We start from the raw sequence: 22,603 nt of genomic DNA, 5'->3' as shown, positions 1-22,603 counted from the left end.
ATTATAGAAGATAGTTAAAAAAATGGGACTTCCTGGATATAATTATCTTAAGATATTATTTGCTTGTTCTGTGTTGCAATATACCAGCTTCTACTTTGTTGTATTACGATGTTTCTATCTATCCTTCTTGACTGCAAAAACTTAGAGCAGAGATTTGTTACATAATTAGAATTGGTTTATCATATCATGTGACAGTGAGAGAGAGAACAGAGTAAAGAGTTGTAACAACAATAGTAACAGCAGTTTTCATGGAATAAGGCTCTCTAACACCTTTTTTTTTTTTTCATTTTGTGTTACCTGTAGTTCATTTTTTATTTCATGCCAGCACTGTTGTTTATTTGGTCAGCAGTGCTCTTCAGCCTTTTTGTGGCTGACAGGCTTCCCCATGAGACTATGCCTGTCACCTCTGCTATGTCATCAGTCTTGGCACTCCTCATAGCTGGGATTCAATTTCCTGCCAGTCCTTAGATTTCCCAATTATTAAGACTATCACTATGCAACATGAAGAGCCAAAGACCTTTCTTAAAAAAAAAAATAGTAAGAAAGAAAGAAAGAGAAAAAGGAAGGAGAAGGAGAGGGAGAAGGAGGAGAAGGAGAAGGAGAAGGAGAAAGAAGGAGAAGGAGAATGAAGGTGAGGAAGACAGAAAAGGAAAAGAAAGCAAAAAGGAAGCAATAAAAATGATGAAGGGATGGAGGGAAAGGGAGAGGAGAGGAGAGGAGAGGAGAGGAGAGGAGAGGAGAGGAGAGGAGAGGAGAGGAGAGGAGAGGAGAGGAGAGGAGAGGAGAGGAGAGGAGAGGAGAGGAGAGGAGAGGAGAGGAGAGGAGAGGAGAGGAGAGGAGAGGAGAGGAGAGGAGGAGAGGGATAGAGCGAGAAGAGAAAAGCTAACAATATAAATTGGACAACAGCTTCTTATGAAACAAGAATAAAAATAATTTTTATGCATAGGAAGCAAGCAGTTTCCCTTAACGTATTTACAAGCATTGTATCCATATTCAAATTCTAAAAAAACCCTATGTAAAATACTTTTAATCCTTTAATTCCTTGCAGCCATTAATACTTTAAAATCTTGAGCTGCAGGACTTATAAATCCTTTATTTGAGCTAGTTCAAACATCTGTAGTTCTCAGGTCCATATATGAGAACCTCTTATTTTCAAACTATTTACTACTTCCCTCTCGCTGCCCCCCACTCCCAGTACTCAACATTTCTGAATGGTACAACAATTTCAATGTTTTTCTGAACTGTAACAAATTTACTTTTAAATCATTATCAGTATAATCCAATGTTTGGAATTTCAAATACTTATTTATAGACTAATAATTTAAACTTCTTAAATAGATCATTAAAAGTATTATGTGTTAATCCTCCTTAACACATTCCAATTTTAGGTGAATTTGGCTCTGATATGCATCACAGCAGATGCAGGACAGCTTTAAATTATAAGATCTGTCAGTACCCCCAACAATGTATATAGCAGGTTTGCAATCATATAGATAAACCCTCACTATTTCTTTTCTTCCTCCTTCTCAAATTCCAAACAACTTCAAAGCAGAAGAAATCATCAAGATGTTTTTAAGCCGGTGATATAACTATTTTTTATACTGGAATTGTAAAAATTAGCCAGATTGAGGCCTATAAACTTATCTTTATGCTTATGCAGGAATTAAAAGCATTCCGAGCATGGACTGCATTTATGGAACTACTCTACATGATTCTGCTGAACCAGATATTATTCACCAGATGCTGACATCCATGTGAGAAAACACTGCTACAGCAAAGAAACAGCTCAGCAAAGAAAAATGTCACAAGCAAATCCCTGCCAACCATCCATCTAGGAGTTGTTTATACATGATAGGATTCAACTATATTGGATATGTTGCAAATGTATAACGAAAGAGAGAGTGAGAACACTTACATCACCTCTAGGAGTGAAACATATGCTTTATTTTTACAACTTGAGATTGCTGCGTTAGAAACCACAGAGCTACACTAGAGCCCCAAGTTCATCTACAATGCATGAAAGTTAAAAATTTATCATCATCAAAAAAGGTGACACCCGAACATGTTCTGTACCTGTGAAGTTCCTTTCTGTGTATGCCATAAATGAACCATAATAACAAATAAGACTTTTATTTTAACTTTAATTTAAAATTTAGCTGTGAATTGTGTATGTGTTCCTCCTCATGCAGATGTTTAAGTTTGTAAAATTCTCAAGTCAGAAGTATTACTCTCTAGATTCTTTGCATGTTCCTTTGACAATTACTATTACTATTCTGCACAAGGAAAGTAAAAAGTAACTCATTACTGGTTTAATTTAAGTGCTGAGTCTTTGTCATTGGCTTTGTGAGCTTTAACCTTAGATAAAGACAAACATAAGATTGATATTTAATGGATTCTTATGGTTTCTTTATGATCCTGAACATTAGATTGTGGAAGACTTGCAGGTTCTTCACACACTGAAGATGAAGAGGCCTTTCACATTTTTATCTCTTCCCATTCAAATGGAAGATATTTGGCTGCAGCAGAATTTACAGATGCCAAAAGATTATTGCCTTTAACCAGTTTGACTAGGACTGGGTGTCTCTTGTCCTATTCATTTCTCTCATTTAAAGAGTTTTTTCTAACATCTTTTTCCTGTGGGACCACAGGTTTGGTTTACCATGCAAGAGTCTATCTGGGGTCCCAGTTCATTTAAGAGAACATAATTGTTATAGATAATAATAGACTCTTCCTAAACTGAGAGAGAAATAAATGTTAGTAGTATATTGAGTTCCATTTTTTTTCTTTAGAATCCTGAAATTAGGTCTTCTCTTCTTTGTTTTACAGAGATTTAAATGTATTAGTTTTGTCAAAGGTTCTGTAGTTCAGAAGTATAAAGGTCAAAATACACAAATTCTTAGAATATCTCAGTCTCCCTCTGCAAGAGGAAAAAGCTAACTAATTGCTTTCAGTGTAACCAAAGACCCTCTCACAACAAAATGAAGAACTCCAATACAAAGGTTAAATAAGTAAACAATTAAGGCATCTTAATTACCTGACAGGACTATTTGAGGCATCTGGATCGTGGGCTGCTACAGTTCCAATGATAGTGCCAACCTTTGCTGCTTCAGACACCACCATGGAGTACAAACGTGAAGTAAACACAGGCGGCTCATCAACATCTTCTACAATTATCTTCACTGTTGTCATGTCACTGAAGGGTCCCAGACTCAGGAAGCGAGGGTCAACGTGCATATTGGCTGCTTCTATCCTCAGGGTATAGCTTGTCTTAGCTTCAAAATCCAACTCCTATAGAGATAGTTATATGGAAATTTTATTATCTAGTAATGTTGCCACAAAACTGTTTCACTTACAACTGTCAGTAAATACAAAATTAACTTTGCCTTTTGTATCCAAGCAACACTTTTGATTGACAGAGCATAGTTGATGCCTCATTTTTCAGTTCTGTCAAAACGCTATTTACAGTTTTTCACTAGTGAATATTCCCCATTGGCTTTAATGGTAAATGTAGTTTTACCTGTGAATGAAACAAGAATTCTCTGAGGTAATGACAAAACTTCCTGTGACTTCTGCAAAGAGCAAATTCTCTCCTGTTATTTCATTACTGTCAATGAATCCTTCTTTTTATCTTATTCATATTTTATGTAAGGTAATGTCAAATACAATGTGCCATACTAGCCAGACATAAGAACTCAGTGTAATATTCACTGGTGAAAACACCTCACTCAGAAAGTTATGGTTTTGAGGTGTGGTGGGTTTGGTGGGTTTTTTTGTTTGTTTGTTTGGGTTTTTGTTTGTTTGTTTGTTTGCTTTGCATAGCATTGGAATTGTCTAAAGAATTATTACTTCAAGCTCTGTAGAAATTTGTGTAGCAAATGTGACAATTGGTTAAACTGCACTCTTTATTTGGCAATATTTTGTATGAAGATGCAGTCTGGAGACTGTTTTGTTTTGTTTATTAAACAAAAGACACATTAATTTTTTCCACCTTCATTCTGCTTTAATATTCTTTGATGAAAGTATAGTTTCTTTTGGAATAAATACTGCATTAGAATTAAAAAATGACCCTCCACAACCAAGGAGAAATCTGTGGTCTGGAGGACTGTCCCATAAAGCAAATTATTTTGGAGGCAAAGTCATCTTCCCTTACGAACAATAATTGAAAGAAAGCATCATGTTAATATTAGCACCATATTTCTTTGCAATTCTAAGTTTAATCACTAAGAACAGAAGCAAAAGACCAAAGCATTTTTAAAACCACAGTCTGGTTACTCAAGTGTCTTTTCAAACTATAATTCCAAGTGTATGGAACAGATTTAAAAAGGTTTTCTGCCATTCTGATTCTGAATACATCATAGAGATCAGAGATGTGCTTGCAAAATAATAACCTGACAGCATCTACAAAACATGCCTGTAATCACTCTGAGGAGAAGCAGAGGTGAAACACACATCTGTTGACCTACAAATTCAAAGGTCTAAGTTCTTCATCGAGTTACAGTAGGATAAATCCCAAATGAGTATCTTAAAGTCAGTGATTATGCTGATGTTACAATGCAGCTGTAAACAGTCTAGATTTAAAAATGAAAAATGAATTGTAACACATCACACTCAGAAAGACACTGAACTTCTTTAAACTCTATGTGGCAGCAAAAGGCTTCTCCAAATGGCAGTACATGTGATCTTACTTCTTACTTCTTGCACAGAATCAGAGCTGTAGTATCCATAGTTCTCCAAACACAGATATGTCATAAAAGAAAGGTTGTCTGGATACTGGTCACTATACTGAATACAACTGATCAGTATCTATTACTAAAGCACATTTAATTAGTTTTAAATTTAATTTTGGTCTCATATTTAAAGTACAATATATGTTCTATGAAACAAATCTCACAGTCAGTGCAAGTGTAATGTGGTGTTAGGATGATGAAAAATGTCTCAGACTATATTGTGTCATGATAACAACTGAGAAACTGATATGATCAGATGAGCAGCAAGGTTAAGGAGAAGACAACCAAGCACACAAATATCTTAAGACTTCTTGTTTTCCAATAAAAGCATCATATTAAATAAAGAAATAACCTGAAGAATATCAAGAAAAAAGGCTGACATTTGTAGAACTAAAACAAAACAAAAAAACCCCACCACCCCCAAATCAAAACCAAACCACAAAAATCCAAGCCTTTAACAAACAGTATATTTTCAGTCAGAATGTGCAAAAATATGTAGTGGAGAAGTGATGGCTAATTTACTCTCACTAATCAGTGATATCTGTTGAAATAGGACAATTGAGGTTACAAGGATACTTAATCAAACACATAGAAATATATCATGAGACTGAAGACAACATAGCTCCTTATGATATACTAATGTCAACATCACAGTCATCCTAAGGAAAAAAAAAAAAAAAGAGAATAGACAATTCTGACTAGTGAAATAGAGAAAAATAGAGAGAAAAAAATAAAAGTGCATAGAGAACATATGTGTAATTGGACGAACTATGTACATTTTTAATTTGAATAGACTAAGCATAATAATGAAGAAATATTACTTAAATTAATTTTTAAAGACATTCCCATGTTTCTATACTGATTAAAGGAGACAAAATTAGAACTTTAATAACTGAAACCATAAAAATGTGTTTTCCACCTGAATGTTTATCACAAGAGCTGACATGCAAATTTAAATAATCATATTTCATTTTTGTAATGTAGAAAGAGATGGTTCTTAATTTGACTGGATTACAGGAGTGTTAGATAAGTAGGAAATACACAAATCTCACTTTCATTAGAAAGGTATTTCTTCATAGAGAAGGATGCAAAGTTAACGATGGTGTAGATGTATATCCTAAACAGGCTTGCTTACTAAGACCAGGTTTCACCTACTCTAACTTGGCCATGTACATCTGAGAAAACCACCATATGGTGCCTACCGTGTAGCAAAATTCTTCTAGGGATGAAATCAGCTGGTCTACTTGTGAATGCTTTTTTTTCACCAGGCACTAGTAAAGGAGTCTCAGTAACTGGAAGAAGTAAACTTCTGCTTTCAGCAAATGAATCCTGCCCTAGGTTTCCCTCAAGTATCTTGTGGCATTCAGTGTTGCTGATAGGACCCTAGCTATAAGGGTCCTTGTTAATGAAAAGCAAATTTTTAAAAAATCTAACTTATGTATATATATATACAGTGGGGAACAGTTGGTGTTTAGAAGAAGGGAAGTATGGGCTGGCAAAAGGGTTTTATGACATTAAATACTATTGTGTTATAGAGGGGTAGTAATATTGTTTCATTTTAGTTCTTTGTATCAGAATCTGTCTCCTGTGGGTTGTGACAATGTCGACAAAAGCTCTGGTTATCATTCTCAGCCTGTTCCTATAATAAACACGTCCTCAGATGCTATGGTGAATATGCAGGTACCAAGTTTTGAGGAAGAGTATAACCTGAGAAAAATAAACTAAATCTCTAAGATATGATTAATGTGCAAGGGTTCATGACCCGGTGGAAATGTTTCAACAATTCATAGACAATATAATGTAGACATTGCATACTACAGATACTAATAAAAGACTGAAAATGTGAACTGAAAATATTTCTTCTTTTTTTTTTTTTTTTTTCTTCTTATCTAATTGCCACTGGTGTGTGTTATACAGAGACCATTATTTAACTGGCCTTTGGATCATGCCTTCATTATTTCCTGGTATAACAAAAGTACAAGATTCCAATAATGGAATACCAAGTCAACAGAGAACAAATCATCAATGTTGAAGGGTAAATGGACAAGGTATACTACAGTCCTTCAGTACACTGAATAGAGCCTGACAGCTTCATTAAAATTTGTGCATTAGTGTTATCTGATGAGATCTAGTGCAGGATGCATCCATCTTTCTCTAATATAGGGGGGTTGTGGGGTCTTCCATTTTTTTTTTTTTTTTTTTTTCCTCTTAAGGGATAAGAATTTTATCCTTTCTAAAGGAAATTATAAAATAAGTAATCTATAGTACAGAGGCTGGATATGAAGTTATCATTCACAGGAAGGCCACTTCTGTAATATTCATTTTTTTCTTGTATGATAACTTTGTAATAATGTTCTTTCCAGAGGTGAAAATCCCATTTTTAAACCCGGTTGCAGTTTTACATTGAAAACTACAGTACATCAAACAAATGCATATTATCTCTCAAAGGAACCATGGAAGTCTCAAGTTCTTATATTTTAAACTCTGATATAGAATTGAAAGAAAATTTTCTAGCTGCAAAAAAGTCAAATGTTAACAATAATAGAAGGATAGCTTTTCACTCAAAAGCTTATACATAAACCCCCATTTTTATAATTGCCAGTATTACTCCTAGAATGAACTCAGGTTTTAGAATAATCTCTTAGCAGTCAATTCCTATGAGAAAGTACTTTGCAGCACTATTTTCACATTTTTCCTTCTAACATTCAAATTGGTTGGTGATATTGGTGGCAGGGCTGTGTATTCAGGGAAGAAATGAAGGCAAAGAGAGCAAGAACTGTACCATGGAAAATCTTCTTAATGCTTGTCACTTGCTACAGTGAGACATGACAACTCTATATATAGAGCCTTCAGGCTTTTTTTTTGCACTTATGTCCACTAAAATCTCTCCACAGACTTCAAAATGGCTTGAATCAGATCTCATTGCCTTCCAAAAAGTCGCATATGATACACATGACAAAAATATACCTTACAGCCTTTTTTATTACTAAATTACCATTACTACTTTAAGCATCAAGTATTTGATAAAGGTGTAGGTGGATACAGATCATCTATCAGGGTTTTATCTTAAGATGTTTTGTTATTGAGCTATTATTATTACTGAAGTCTAACTATAGCCTGCAACTTTGTGAATAAAGTGAGATCTGTACTTATACGATCCTTTTTCCAGTTCATTATTTTTAGGAATAGTGCTGTGAATGCTACAAAAATACAGTCTTGTGTATGCATTTTGCTTAGAAATTGAAGTCACGATTCCGTTCCTGTGTATTACAATCAGGATTCTGTGAACAGTCCAGATGAATCCACTTTGAAATTGTACACAGATAGGTTTCCATAAACCCTTCAGATTTTTTTGTATTAAATAACCAAATCATTATTCACATCCCCAAATGTTTCTTCAATTCTAAGGTTGCTACTTCAGAGACAAATCCAACACATTTTTTGAAACTCCAGTATATTCAGAAAAAATTACACTTCTCTTTTGAACACTCTCACCACTGTGAAATGCAGCTATGCAAATGATCTGAGTCCTTACTAGCAGAGTAAGCTACTAAGCAACAAACAGTATGAACATTGCAGGTCACAGGAAAAGACCCCCACTAGTTTTCCCACCACTTTCCCACCCTTCCTGTAAGCTGAGTATAATGCTCTGAACTGTGCTTATGGGTCCCAATCACTTGTGACTTATACCAGCTTCTGGAAAACAAGGTTTGTCTTCTAGCATTTTTTATATCCTATTGCAGTTTGGAAACAGAGTATGGCATCCTAAAAACAACTTGCACACTTTTACATACCATCCCAGATACATGCTGGATAATTTTTTTTTTATATGAACTCAATGAACACAGTTAATGTATTGCAGAAGAAGGTAGACTTTATTTTTTAGTGCAAATAAAAAAGTAAATGGTTCAATACCATTTTTACTAGTTCCTGTTCCAAGATGATATTCTAGCTTCACTATCCCCACAAAAAATCAGTTCCAGCCAGACATAACCTCCTGTTATTATTTAAAGCCATAAATACACAATCAAAAGTTAGTCCTTGTCCCAAAGACCATTTTGAAAAAGTTTGCTGCTTTTTTTTTTCCCTAGAATGAACTTAACCAACTTGCTGGAATACATGAACTTCGCATCTCATTCATGTAACATTGATTCAAACATCCTAACCAGAACGGAAAAAAATAAAGTGTCACAAGCATGTGAAAAGCCACATAGCAACAACTATTGTAGAGCAGTACAGCATGCATGATCTTCAGTTGTGCTGCATAAGGTAGTACCATCCTGCTCTTTACTCTTTGGAGGGATAAAGACCAGGACACAGAGAAAGTGTTTCTTCTTTGTCTGATTCTCTATGTTCAAGTGATTTATTATAAGGGTACCAGTCTATTGTCAAAACATTACCTTGAACAGAGGTTTAGCCTAGTAGCTAGTATTTACTGACATTAGGTACTGGGCAACAACAGTACCAGGATGTTCAGGAACACATAATACCCAGTCCTGCTGTCGCTATAAAATTATGAAAAGAACTAATAATATTTGAAAAATAGCATGGTTCTCAAACTGTTTAAAGAAAGATCCACCCTAATTAAACAGGGCAAGCCAAAAAGATATCTGGATTTAGGAATGCAGAAGAGATATAAATGAGGGAAGAATACACTCCATGTTTTTATGAAGATCACTGTTACAGTAAAACCACAATTAAGGTTTTTTTTATGACTTTTAATGTTGTAAAGTCTCTGTGTCATAGGACCCAGCGAATAAATGTGTCCAAATGTATTAGTCAAATCCATTATATACAAGTAATCTTGGGAAATACCTTGTCATGTAACATCTTTCTTTTTTTAATATCTCGATTCTTGGTATCTCTCTTTTGCAAAAAAGTTCATTTTCCTAAATTTGTGTATATATATAAATTTATTTGTAATTTTTGCTGAACCTTTTGCTCAATGAATTCTTAAATCTTACTTCTCTTTTTTTTTAAATGAAAACATTGTCTTTTCTTTTTTTATATTTTTTTGTTGTTGTTGTTTTAGATTTGATACTCCTGATGTGTTTAAAAAAAGCCTTAATTTTTAGTGAGGAAGTCACCTTTTGAAGTTGTCTCAAAATGGTTATCCTTCTAAAAACAAAACATAAAATCCTCAGTTTGCATGTGGAACTCTGATAACCCAGTGTCAAACTTTCCTCACAAGATTCAGCACAAAAATGAATGGAGCAGTGACTTCAGCTGCTCAGCAATACTGGCAGCAGTTTTCATGACTGAGCTGCTGATTTGTATGTATGATTGCAGCAAAAGTCTTCAAAGCTAAGGTATGCATTTGCATTTAGAGCCAAAGTGTGCCTTTTCAGAAGTCTTTGCCTTGGCATTTTACTGCTTGATGTGTACACAGGCATGTCATCTGAGCACATAAATACACACGAGTTAAAAATGATGGGCATGCAGTTGGAGGCTGAGCTGTTTCTCAGTGCCTCAGCTGATTTCACAGACATGAAAAGGAGAGAGCTAATTGCACTCAGAGGTCTACAGAGTATCACGTGCTGGATGGTAAAATATTTAGGCAAGTTCCAAGCTACAGACTTTATTTCTTCCCTAATCCCTTAATAACAAGCACACATTATCATGCAGGGACAATCTCTGCCTGACTCCATAGTGATCTGGCAGGTTAGGCTCTGTGGTTGATGCCCATTTAACCCACATACGTGGCCATGAATAGTCTTCAATGTACATGTCCTTCAGAGAATAAAAAGGCACAGTTGCCTATTAGTAACTGTGCTTGAGCTCTTAACTTTCTTTCTTCCTTCTTAGCCAATGTTCCCTGATATTTAATCTGCAAGGTTGACATGGAGGATCTTTCAGCCTTGGGCAAGGCATCAAGTTTCCTGGAGTCCAAAATGAAATGGCAGTCAGTGTGTGGACTCCCCTTTGGATATGGCAGGGGAAAGAAAGTAGATAATAGTAGGTAAACTAGAGTAAAGTTCTAACATTGCAGAGAAAAAAGTCTGAATTCTGGTGTCAAAATTTAGCATTATCTAGGTTTAAAAATGATAAGCAAATTGGAGCATTTCATTAGGTCAAAATTTTGTAATCTTTTTAATGCAGTCCAATAACTATTTCACAGAGCACTCCTGAAGACAAATGTTCAGTCTTGAAAAGTCCAGTTCATCTCCCTAGCTAAAGTGATTATAGAAATAATGAATGGAAATTATTTGGTGCACAGTACAACACTGGAATGAGGATATTCCAGGAACAAACACTGAGCACAGTAAAAATTAAAATGAATTAATCAGATCTCACGTTAGAACATTGAAGACCCTGACTGTTTCACTGTTGTTCACTGTGGCACTGATAAATGCCCTCCCTCTAGAACAGGCATATTTCTTCCAGATCTTTGCTTGAAAACCTAAAACGAGCAAACTGAAGGTGTTACATTGAATTTGGCTGTTGAAGAAAGACACAAATAACTTTTCATCACTTGTATTTCAAAGGTGCAAAGCAGAAATTAGCACAGTTTGCAAGAAGCCTAAGATGCATGTATTTGTCTTGAAAAAGGATGATTCACATTACACATACTAGAGCCTGATCTTTCAAGGGTGCTGCACGTCTTCTATTTGCCATGACATCTATGGATGCTTACCAGCTCTCAGCAGGTGTTCAGGGCATCAGAGAACTAGGCCATTTGTTTGCAATATCATGCAGAAAAAAAAAAAAGACACCCCAAAACCCCACAGAACTGGTAGGTGTATACAGGGCAGAAAAATCTGCTATGGAATCATATTAACTACAAACATAGGTCCCTGTTCAGGAACATCCTCACACATATTCCAAAATGCCAATTCAGTCTCACATTTTAGGAGGTATTACATCACTTACCAGAGTTAAGGCCACAGATTCAGTATTGTCTTTGCCAAGCATTCTCACAATAAGACTATAAAATTATATGAGAAGAGATTCTTCTGTCTAGGGTGTTGGGGTTTTTTTCCTGTTCTCCTCAAAATGTAATTTTTCATGCAAAATATTTCAGCGCACTTTTATTTTGCAGAAGGATACTCTATAAAATGTGTTGGAGCTAGGTAATAATACCGAGTTTTAATATTTTTACATAAACATGATTTTTAAGTTTTAAAATATTAGTTTTCTAACTGTGCATATAGTAAGCTAAGAATAAAAAATATTTATTTAAATATTTAATATTTAATAATATTTTTTAATATATTATCTTGTAAAACAACTATTCTTACCGATATATAATTTTAACATTAGTAATGTATGCCTCTGAACAGCTCAACATTAGCCAAATACAGTTAGATACTTTTTTTAAAAAAATATGTTTGGGATCCATTTTGTATTTGAAACTTCCATTTTTACTGTAAGATATATCTTCACATTTTCTCTTTAATGCAAAGACAAATGAGACTAAAGCTTAGATTCCCATCCAAACTTGTATGTACAGGAACTTTAAACAAACCTCATCAAAGCAGCACAGCTATTGCCAACAACAACAACAAAAAAAAGTAATTAAAAAGCTCAAAATCACACGCACACTGAAGTTAAGATGAAATACGCCAATAGAAACTTTTACAGCAGATAAGGCACTTAGAAACAAAAGCTCATATTCTCATCATCTTGCACATATCCAAACAGAATCAGTGAGAGAAATCAGACTTACCTTCTGAATTGTTATGATTCCCTCTTGGGTGTCTTTGTCAACAGAAATTTTAAACACTCCCAAACCATCACCATCCACAATCTTATACTCCATTTCAGCATTAGGTCCCACATCTGCATCTGCAGCTTTTATTCTGGCCACCACAGAAGCCACTGGCAAAGACTCTGGAACATTATACTGATATGATCCTGTAAATTTAAAAGTTTAATGAATTCACAGTCTTCTGGGACTGTCAGCTAAAAAAAAAAAAAAAAAAAAAAAAAAATCTAGCTTTCTAACTTCTTTTGAATTGTATATTTGTTGGTTTAAAATAGAATTGACCTTTTGTTGCTAGGTTTTCCTTGTGATGGACTCTACTTAAAGTATTATGAGCATGATTTCTTGCTATGACGAGAGAAGTACAAATGAAAGATACAAAAACATAATTCAAAACTTAGGTGTAGATCATGAGGTGAATGCCTGCTACAGAGTTCCAATGTAGAAAATATTTTACTTTGTTTTCCACAAAAGAGGAAGAAAAACAAGTAAGTCAAATAATATCAATATAACCTCTCATTATTTTACAGCTGTGTATCTTGATTAGGCAGTTCACAATCTGAATATGACTAGAAACTGATATATATTAATTTATTTAAAAGTGAGTGTACCATCTGCTTTCTTGAAAACTCCAGCTTTTTCATTCAAGTAGAAAATTATATATATGCTGTCAAAAGCCTGAGTGCAGTCTGTAGCTAATAACACCCTCACCTTCAAAAATAACTTCAGTTATTCTTTTATTATTTCAAGCAGTTGGTGGCTTGAAATAACAGGAAATCTATAATGTACAGATCTATTTGTTATACCGTTGGAGGTGAGGCTAGAATGGATGTGAATATATTATTCACATTATTTTGATTTTACTCAGAAAGAATGCTATTAATAAACTGAACTCTTCAGGTATGAGCATATAACTGTGTACTTTGATTAGGATGGGAGCCACCTTGGAAAGTAAATGGAGGGAAGATGACTTTCTGGCTCTTCTGTGATTAAGTCCTTATGAAACACTGCATGCACAAGAGAAATCCTGCTGAAATGCCAAAGGAATATCAAGGATTAAGAGTCAAGTTAAAGAACTATGCATTCTGAAGTCCAGCTGGCAAAATCTAAGGATCTGTTAGAGTCTGCCTTTTCTTGTCTTTTTATTCACAGAGTGCAAGTAAAATACATTAATAAATGCACTTGCTGTACATCATAACTTCAACTGATCTGAAACATATCAGGTAAAGAAAAAAGGTTCTTCCAATGTAGTAATAATAATAATATAGCTTGCTGTCAGTGATTCTTGAAGTATTTCACATGGAAGCTGAGCGCTTTATGTTTAGAAATAGCATGACAAGTAAAGAAAACAACAATGTATAGACAAAAAATATTGCCAAGTCATATTTTTACAAAGTAACTCACGTCGTGGAAAGCGGGGTGGGTTATCGTTAACATCAGTCAGGGTGACAGTTACAGATGTAGTCCCTGATAATCCACCATTCTGCCCAACCATGTCCTTTGCTTGAATTACTAGTAAGTATTGGTCCTTGGCTTCTCTATCCATATTCGGAAGGGCAGTCTTGATAACACCTGCAGTAAGACAATGTATGTCAATGGTTCCTCAAGCAAATACATTACCATGAAAGCTGAATTTGCCTTTGAAAGCTAATGGTAGACCAATGACTGCAACAAGAGGGATGAATTAATTTCAACATTAATATCACAGTTTTTAACTTGAAGTCGAACTGAAGTACTACAAGCTTATTTTAAATAGTCACCAAGATCTTCTGATTTTTATTTAGTACGAGATTCTTTGGGTAATGCCATGCATGACTGTGTTTTTCTGAATATCTTGTCCCTGAACTTTAGACTTCATAACGCCTTGGCTAACACTCCCTTCCCTGGAAGATGTCATCTTCTGTGTTTAATTTCCCACTCTTTCAGAGCTAGGAAGAACCAAATATTCTGCATTTATTTTTAAGATTTCAAGGTCAACTTTCATTTCACAATGTCTTGAATAGTCTTTCACCACATTAACTCTTATTAATATTGATACCACGTCACACTCTGCATGTATATGAAATAATCTTATTTTATCATATATTTGCTCTAACAATACCTACTTCTAATGCATTAGTGTAATTAAGAGTATGTCATTTATTAATGAAAATACTGTAATATCTGAAGTAGATTTTGTTATTTCCATTCAATGATCTGCATATAATTTGTAATTAATTGATTTGAAATGAAAACCAGAAGAAAGCTCTATGTTTCATCCTTTCACTTCTGTTGATATAGATCAAAAATAAATATGCCTTCTCAAAATGTGATGACTTTATGAATATTTCATGCTCAGTACACAGTACAACTGCTAACTCTGATTTCCAGAGAGGCAGCCATTTACTCCACCAGCACTTAGTGTCAGCAGCAAGGGAAACATAAACAAACTAAAGGAGAGGCATGTTGGGACACATATCTCTTAATCTCATATTTGTTGAATGTTTAGTTAGAGTTTTATTTCTTTCTTCTCCTATGAATGCAGGACTTGCCATTAATCATCTCTGGGTTGAAACATTTATTTCATAAACAGAGTGTCAGGCACTATTTCACCCATTTTACAAGACATGTTAAAATGCAATTAATAGACAATTTCATAATGTTATTGTTTCTACACTGGTTTTCTGGCCGTCTTGTTTTTCTATCATAGCTAAATTGCCAGGCAATGTTAACCAATCATCTGGAAGATAATTATCATGCACACAGGAAATCTGAGCATCATGTCAAAGTGAAAATGTATGCAAACATTTCAGTCTGAATCCTTAAAGATTTTGATTTAGCAGAAACTACCATATTATTGTTCAAGGGCTGTCTGTAGTCATGACAATATATGTTGTAGATATATGTAAAGAGAGAGAGAGACACAGAGAGAAAACCACTATAAAGCATGCTCATTGGAGGAAAAAAGAAAGTGCTGCATATCCCTGCTGAGGATGGACCTGTTGCAATATGAAGATAATTATATTAATTATTACTACAAATTTAGATATTGTTAAATAGAGTGTGATCTTTCAGTTATGGCATTGGGATTCAGGTCTAGTTCTAATCCAGATTGTTTATGATCAATAGGCTAAAAAGTTTATTTCTCTTTTGTCTCAACTTGTCCATCTCTGAAATGAAGATTATAACTCTTCTCCGTATTGGTGTAAATGACAGCTCAGGCACCAAAGTGAACTGAGCAGAGCGAGAACCTGTTTTCCTGGTCTATAAAATGGTATAGTAGAATGGGTAATGTTTATTAAACCAACAGGTTATTAAACTTTGCATCTTGTTGTGACTTAAAGTATTCACAAAATTACATTAAAATAGTAAAAAATGTTTCACCAGTAATTTGTTTTGAAACTGGCAGCAAAATGTTATATCAGATATGGATAGGAAGCACAGTGCTTTCATCTTCAACCTAATAAAGATATATTTCCTATCAAAAAACTTCAGTTTAAAAAGTAGGATGGAGAGGTGATCATGCAGTAAATCTACTTTTCAGGGAATCTGTCTATGTGACATTTAGATATTTCTGAAACAAACATTTGCAAAAACACTTGCTCAAAGCATCTTGAAATTTTCATCAGTCAGAAATACAGCAACAGGCAGCAGACCTGGGAAGCGGTAGATTGACAATAATATAAAAATTCCCATTCCAGCAATTTCTGCTTATCACATAGCTCAGATGTCAGGTTTTCATAAGCTATTCTGAAGAAAAACAAATTAGAGATCAACAGAATCCAAATATATTCAGTTAACCAAGAGACAACATTAATAAGCTCCTAGCAAGTTTTAATGCACATTTTCTTTTTTCTCAGCATTACTGCAGAGAGTTTATGGAAAATTACCTGTTTTGGGCTCCACAGAAAAGTAGGGTTGTCCTTGCAATATGCTGTAAACCACTCGAGCACTGTTGCCATAAGTAGGATCATCTGCATCAGTGGCTGTCACCTGAACCACAGAGGTACCTGCAAAATGATTAAGGGACTATTGTACATAAAAGATCCAAATAGCTGGACTACACTTATTCAACATGCTGCGCCAATATATATCTGGAAGAGTGTGAGGTGGCTTTTTCATCATTGTATGTAATTTCCGTGCTGATTCAGCTTAGAGTATAAGGTTCTCTTTGTAAACCAGTAGTATCAGCTATTACAAAGCTCTATCTTCCCAAATAATCTCAGCCTTTGACTCACAGCAATAAAAACCATCTCACTCAGTAGCTCCCCCTCTCTATCTCTGCCTGTGGATGGTGGAGGGTATGTGAGCAATATTTCTTAAATGATGGTGACACCTCAATTATGCTTAAGTATGACGTATAGTAATAGTTTCCCTTTGAAGAGAAGTCTGCATGCTAAAATTGCAATTAGAGATTCAAACATACAAACATAGGCAAGTATTATATATTTTGATAATTTTGATAATTAATTCATAAAAATTAATTTTAGCCTGTAAAATTATTTACCCCTTTACAAAGAAAAGGCTGAGGAGCTTCTCGTCCAGCTCAGAGAAAAACTAGTGAAAGCTGTCTCTAAATTTCTTTTAAAAGTACTAATTTCCTTCAACAATCTGCAACACTTTAGTATCAGTTGTGATAATAATCTGCTTTGTAAACATTTCTTGAGCAAGACATGTCTCTATGTTGACAGAAATAAGAAAGCAGAATGTCTAACTGGCTGGCAAGAAGGAAATATTTTGTGAGGATCTCATTCTGCATCCAGCTCCTATTCAGTATGTTCTCCACGTCAGTTCCCATTTGTTTTGTTCTGTACAACAGTTTCTATGATGTATGCTGAGAGCAGAATAAAACAACACTAGAGAGCCAGGGTCTTGGTCATGGTCACCACCTTTTGATAGCCAGAAAGTATTATTTTTTCTCACTGGCAGATTGTCTGGAACATTGAGACCTTCCATTCAACAGTCCAGGGACCCATTTGGAGGCCAGGTTGCAAATTAATATTGTAGCAATTTGGCAGATGCCCAGTAAAGGTCTTCAACAAAGGATCAGATTCCTTCATAAACTGGATTTAGACACAAGATTAGAGAAAAGCATTTGTGAAAGAGAGTTTAAATTTTCCTATTGAATACATTTTTGACATATGAAAATGAGAGTAGCTAGTCTAGAAAACTGTAATAGCAAGTGCATCCCATGTGAACTTAACCTAAATTGTATTCTGGGCAGTTTTATTTGGATTTTTTCAGGAAATGGGTGGGAAAATTCTCTAAAATACTTCACGTTTGATATAGCATGTCCACCATTCACTTTTCTTAGCTTTTCAGTTCTCAGCTAAGTAGAGAATCATAAATTGGTCTTTGGACAAGCCTGAATGTTTGGAGAGAGACAGGATTAAATGCAACCCTCCATAAAATGGCAGAGATTACAAGGGATGGGACTTGCTTGAATGAATTCTGACCAGAAATAATCATTAATAAGTTAACTTCATTAACTTAAGTTACGGCCTAGCTAACCCGCATTCCTGATCTCTCTTCCTGATATATCCATGACAAAGTATTATGATTGCAATTCTATTTTAAATGCAATTTTTCTCTCTTGCAGACTGCCTAATATTTTTGGACAGAGAAAAGGTTATTCTCAACCTCAAATTCCACATACAACTATTAAGGAGATGGAAAGTTCAAAAAGAAAATTGGTAGTTAATCCATCAAGTCATTCATCAGTTATGGGACTTAAAATACATCAGTTTTCTGTTCACCAGTAACTAAGAGCTTTGATTCAGTATGTCAAACTGATTTTACAGATAACTCTATAATGTAATTTCATACAGGGACCTATTTTAAACTTGCCAGAGTCTCTCCAGCTTTTGAGAATAACAGTGTCAAAATGACTATTTGACATCCTGTGTTCTTCATGAAAGTCAGGTTAACCACATTTACAAAGTCCCTAAGCCCTGCCAATGAAGCTTATAATGTCTGTAAATATTAGCAAAAGTGCTTATAGACCTCACAGACAGTTACATCTTTGCTCCTTGCTCTTGTCACTTTCAAGGACTTCAGACCAACACGAGATCAAAGAAATTAAAGGCCCTGCAACCTCAACACAGATATTTTGGAAATCCTGCAAGCTTAGTAGAGCTTGTTTACTGTAAAAATCTATTGATGTAGCAAACAAACCCTCAACTTCTGTGAGATTAATGAAGTCAGTAACTGAGTCTAGCTGCTAAAATGAAGATTTGCCCATACAAACACATAGATCCTTTTGAAAAGTTTTGGTTTTTTTTTTTTAGGTAGAAATTCTAACACCAAATCTTTCTGCGCTAATCCCACTCAGCTATAATCAGTAACTAAAAAACAATGATACTTTTCTAGTCCTTTTGTGCTAATTAACTTTTCTCCAACCTCATGGGGGAAAGATCTTTTAAAACAACTGCTGTCATCATTATTTCTTTATCAGTTGCACACAAAAACTTCGGGCTTCCAGAAGCCCCACAGCAAGAAAGACGTTTCTGCACTATATATATATATATATATTTAAATATGCAAGTTAACATAGGGTATGGTAATGATATGAAAAGTCCTGCATGTAGGAAATAATTTTTAAAAAATGTAACCAATAAAGCTCTATGGATACTCATGGACAGTCAATAAATCTATAGGCTAAGAAAAATGGGTAGTTGCATCATAGTTTCAACTATGTTATCTTACAAAAGGAGAATTTGTGCTCCTGCACTGAAAGTAAGTCTTCCTTTTATTCCTGAACAGTTTCCCCTGCTTCATAGCACAGACAGTCAGCTTTCATGCATGCATCCAAGATTAGGACTTATAGGTAACACGGGACAGTCAGCAAATGACACCACACCTTCACTATATCCAACAAAACAAGTGTCCCAGTAAATGTAGTTATGGCAGCACTGTTCAGACCCGTAGAGTTTAGGTGTAAACAGGATGATAATCCTACCCAAGACTTTCATGTGTGGCTTGTTATAACCTGTAGTTTCACAACTACAACTTTAAATATTTCTTACAGCTTGTGTATCTGACACAAGTTGAAAAAAAATAATAGGGGTTATTTACTGAAAAAGTGTCTTTCCTTCTCAGATATGGATTCCTCTGTAATTATTTTCCTCTACAATTATGACTATGTAACAAAGCTTGAATATCAGTTCATTAAAAAGGATTCTACAGGTAGCAACTTCATAAATTTTTTCAGCAATTGCAGGAAATACTGAGGGCAAATCCATAACGCTAATCAAAGGGTGTTCCACATATTTATTGATATTAGCTGATAACACACTGAATTTTGTGTGGCTGGCATAGATTTCTGGGTTTTTTTTTTCTTTGTTTGGGGTTTTTTGTTTGGTTTGATTTGTTTGTGTGTGGGCTCTTCTCTTCTTCCTTTCCCTTTCCCTTTCCCTTTCCCTTTCCCTTTCCCTTTCCTTTCCCTTTCCTTCCCTTTCTTTTCCCCTGAATGTTTAAGCTATCATTTTTAACGTAACCTTTAATAAACATTGGTAGATATTACAGAATAGCAGTAATCTGGGAACTTGACCTATTTTAGCTCTGACATTAGCACAAAGGGAAAGGAATGGCTTTTGTAAGGAGGACCTTGAATTGAGAACATTATTTGTACTTTAATTTACCCAAGTCAAGATTCAGCAATGTCTCCAACATGTTGCAGAGATTAACATTTTCTGTCCTAGGGCTGGATAAAGGTAAACTGTTTCCTGGAGTTTATTTTGAGTTGGAGATCCTTCAAAGGCATCCTTTTTAAATGTCTGAGTTTATTGTTTCAGAAACCTATGCAAAGACCTTTTTAAAAGCTTGCTAGTAATCTGTGCGATATTTTACCAATTTTTTAAAATTAGTTTATATGAAAAATGCTTCTTTTACTTCCATTTTTAACATTGGTGAAATCATGTAATGCAAAAGTGGTTTCCACTAGTAGATGAACTTAAAAAATCCTAATTTTTGAAACTGCATAAGCAGCCACATTAAGCAAATTAAAAATAGACCATTAAGGGCACTCAATTTTTAAAGGTGTTGACAATTAATAACGTGTAATACACAAAAAATTCCATGATGGCATCACATTTCTATGTGATATCAGCTGCTACTAGAAGTATTAAAGACATTTACCAGCGAATTATCCATAATACCGTCTTAATCCTTACATGCAACAGCCCAGCCTGGTTCTGCCTTCATATTTGTGTGCTTCTGACACTGACCCTCACCCAAAGCTGATGCAGCAATGGCTCTACAGCTTTTCCCCTCCAGGACTGTGAAGGAGGAAAGACAGCACCTAGAGGCATGTTCTACCTTCTGCACCTCCTTCTTCTCCTCCCACAGACTCATTAGATTGCCCAAGACTGGTCCCAGCCCAGCAGCAAGGTCAGACAAAGAGCAGCAGAGAGAGCTTGTTTTGGTTTTCGGTTGGCTGGTTGGTTTCTTTATTCTTTTTCTTTTCTTCGGTATAAAAAACAACTGTTTCTATCCATCTCAATCAGAAATACTGAATGTGGCAAGAAAGATATTTGTTGTGCTGGGAAACAAGTAAATCTGTTGATATGTCTGAAGAACTGAAGATTAAACAAAACCAAAACAATACTGGGTATTGGAGTTTTTACCCCCAGTTCCCTTGGCTATAAGCCGAACAGATCAGTATCTCACATCATTTATTTTCTTTGGAACATCACAGGAACACTCTTTTAATACTATTTTAATTATAATTTGTAATCTATTTGTTTGAGATATAACTGCTAATTTTTTTTTTTTTTAAGAAACATACTTAAAAAAAAAAAAAAAGGCCTATGCTTTTCAGGTAAGTTGTATCCTATTAACAGGTTTACAATCCATCAGGATATCTATGCTATCCAGGATAATCAATATAATTGAGCCTGAACAAAATATAATTGGAACCTAAACCAAAGTAATTTCAAATAACAGAAAAGATTGACTTCAATTAGATATAGATAATGTCCTAAAATATTTGTCGAATAAAATATAGAATCATACTTGCACAATCACTTTTTAGGTTAAAGGTCATATGTCTCCCAACTTTACAGTTAATTTGGGTTCATAATCTTATGATCTCTTTCATTTTGTTTAATAATCAAATAAAAACCCTTGTCATGGATATAATTTTAAACAAAATAGGAGGTAGATACTTTGTTTCTCCTTAATATTTCATGAATGCTCTAGGGGATTAATTAAAAATTGTATTATATGAATATACTATGAACTTGTGTAACTATGTAAGATGAGCTACCCAGGCATTTCATGGTAATCCTTTATTCAGTAATACTGTAATATTTGGTAGTTGTGTGATACAAACCATGAAGATGTTTAAAATGTACTGTTTCAGGAAGCTAATGAAGATGAAACTGCCCTTACTTGAACAAATCCCAAAGACTGCAGATGTCTGTTAATAGTTTTACACAATATTCCACCTAAATTGAATATATGATGCATTCTGCATGGGAGAGATTTTCTTTTAGTCATTTATGTGGCAAAGATTCAACAAGGTATGCAAAAGCAGCTCATTTTGAAAAACAATCATTGTGTTCTGCTCTGCACACAGTGCACTCCTAACATATTGATTCCCAATATATGTTTGGAACAAATGGAGCATGGGTAAGAGGTAAAGGCACAGATTTGTGTGTGTAGGTAAACCTCATACCTGTAGTAGTTGTCCATATGCCAATATGCCAGTACAGGACAAGACAGAGGTAACTCATGCAAAAGGGTTACGTGAAGATAATGCTCTTCAAGGCACAAGACAAAGCTACAAAAATCTAATCATTGCTGCATGCTACAGCTCACTTAAATAATCTAACTTTAAAATAAAACTGCAATTAAATATATACATATTTTTTACAGAACATTTTCTTTTTTAAGTACTGAAAATTTACATTTTACAGTCTAAGATTATCTGATTATCTATTTTTTCCAAAGCACATCAGTAAATAGTTCTCAGCAATGTATTACAACTTCCTCTCCTCACTGATACTCCTCAAAAGCTGTGACGTCCATCTTTCTTTCCAAGGCTACTATTGCCTCCTTAGCCCTCCACATAGCATTTGAGTGACAATGAAGAAGTGTCAAGCATCAAATGAGAAATAGTGTCTGTGCTCAGTGCCTAGCAAAATAAATAAACAGAAAACTCATTAGCAATGTTTTAGTTATCTTCTATCGGCTT

At 34.7% G+C, this 22,603-nt stretch overlaps 1 protein-coding gene across 1 annotated transcript in view; it reads right to left on the bottom strand.

Moving 5' to 3' along the window:
* CDH7 (cadherin 7) overlaps nucleotides 1-22,603 on the bottom strand; it is a gene marked incomplete at its 3' end in the record, with an annotated part of 70,158 nt that overhangs the window by 15,800 nt on the left and 31,755 nt on the right. Inside the window, exons 3-6 of the mRNA XM_080340281.1 lie at nucleotides 16,299-16,418; nucleotides 13,834-14,001; nucleotides 12,394-12,581; nucleotides 3,035-3,288 (exon numbers count right to left, since the gene is read on the bottom strand). Coding sequence (XP_080196407.1) covers nucleotides 3,035-3,288; nucleotides 12,394-12,581; nucleotides 13,834-14,001; nucleotides 16,299-16,418 — 730 coding nt within the window. The remainder of the gene's footprint in view (nucleotides 1-3,034; nucleotides 3,289-12,393; nucleotides 12,582-13,833; nucleotides 14,002-16,298; nucleotides 16,419-22,603) is intronic.

Source organism: Nesoenas mayeri (assembly GCF_963082525.1).
Source record: "Nesoenas mayeri genome assembly, chromosome: 2".
Taxonomy (NCBI): Eukaryota; Metazoa; Chordata; class Aves; order Columbiformes; family Columbidae; genus Nesoenas; species Nesoenas mayeri.
The sequence above is the reverse complement of the archived record's forward strand: the minus strand, read 5'-3'. Positions and strand labels throughout refer to the sequence as shown.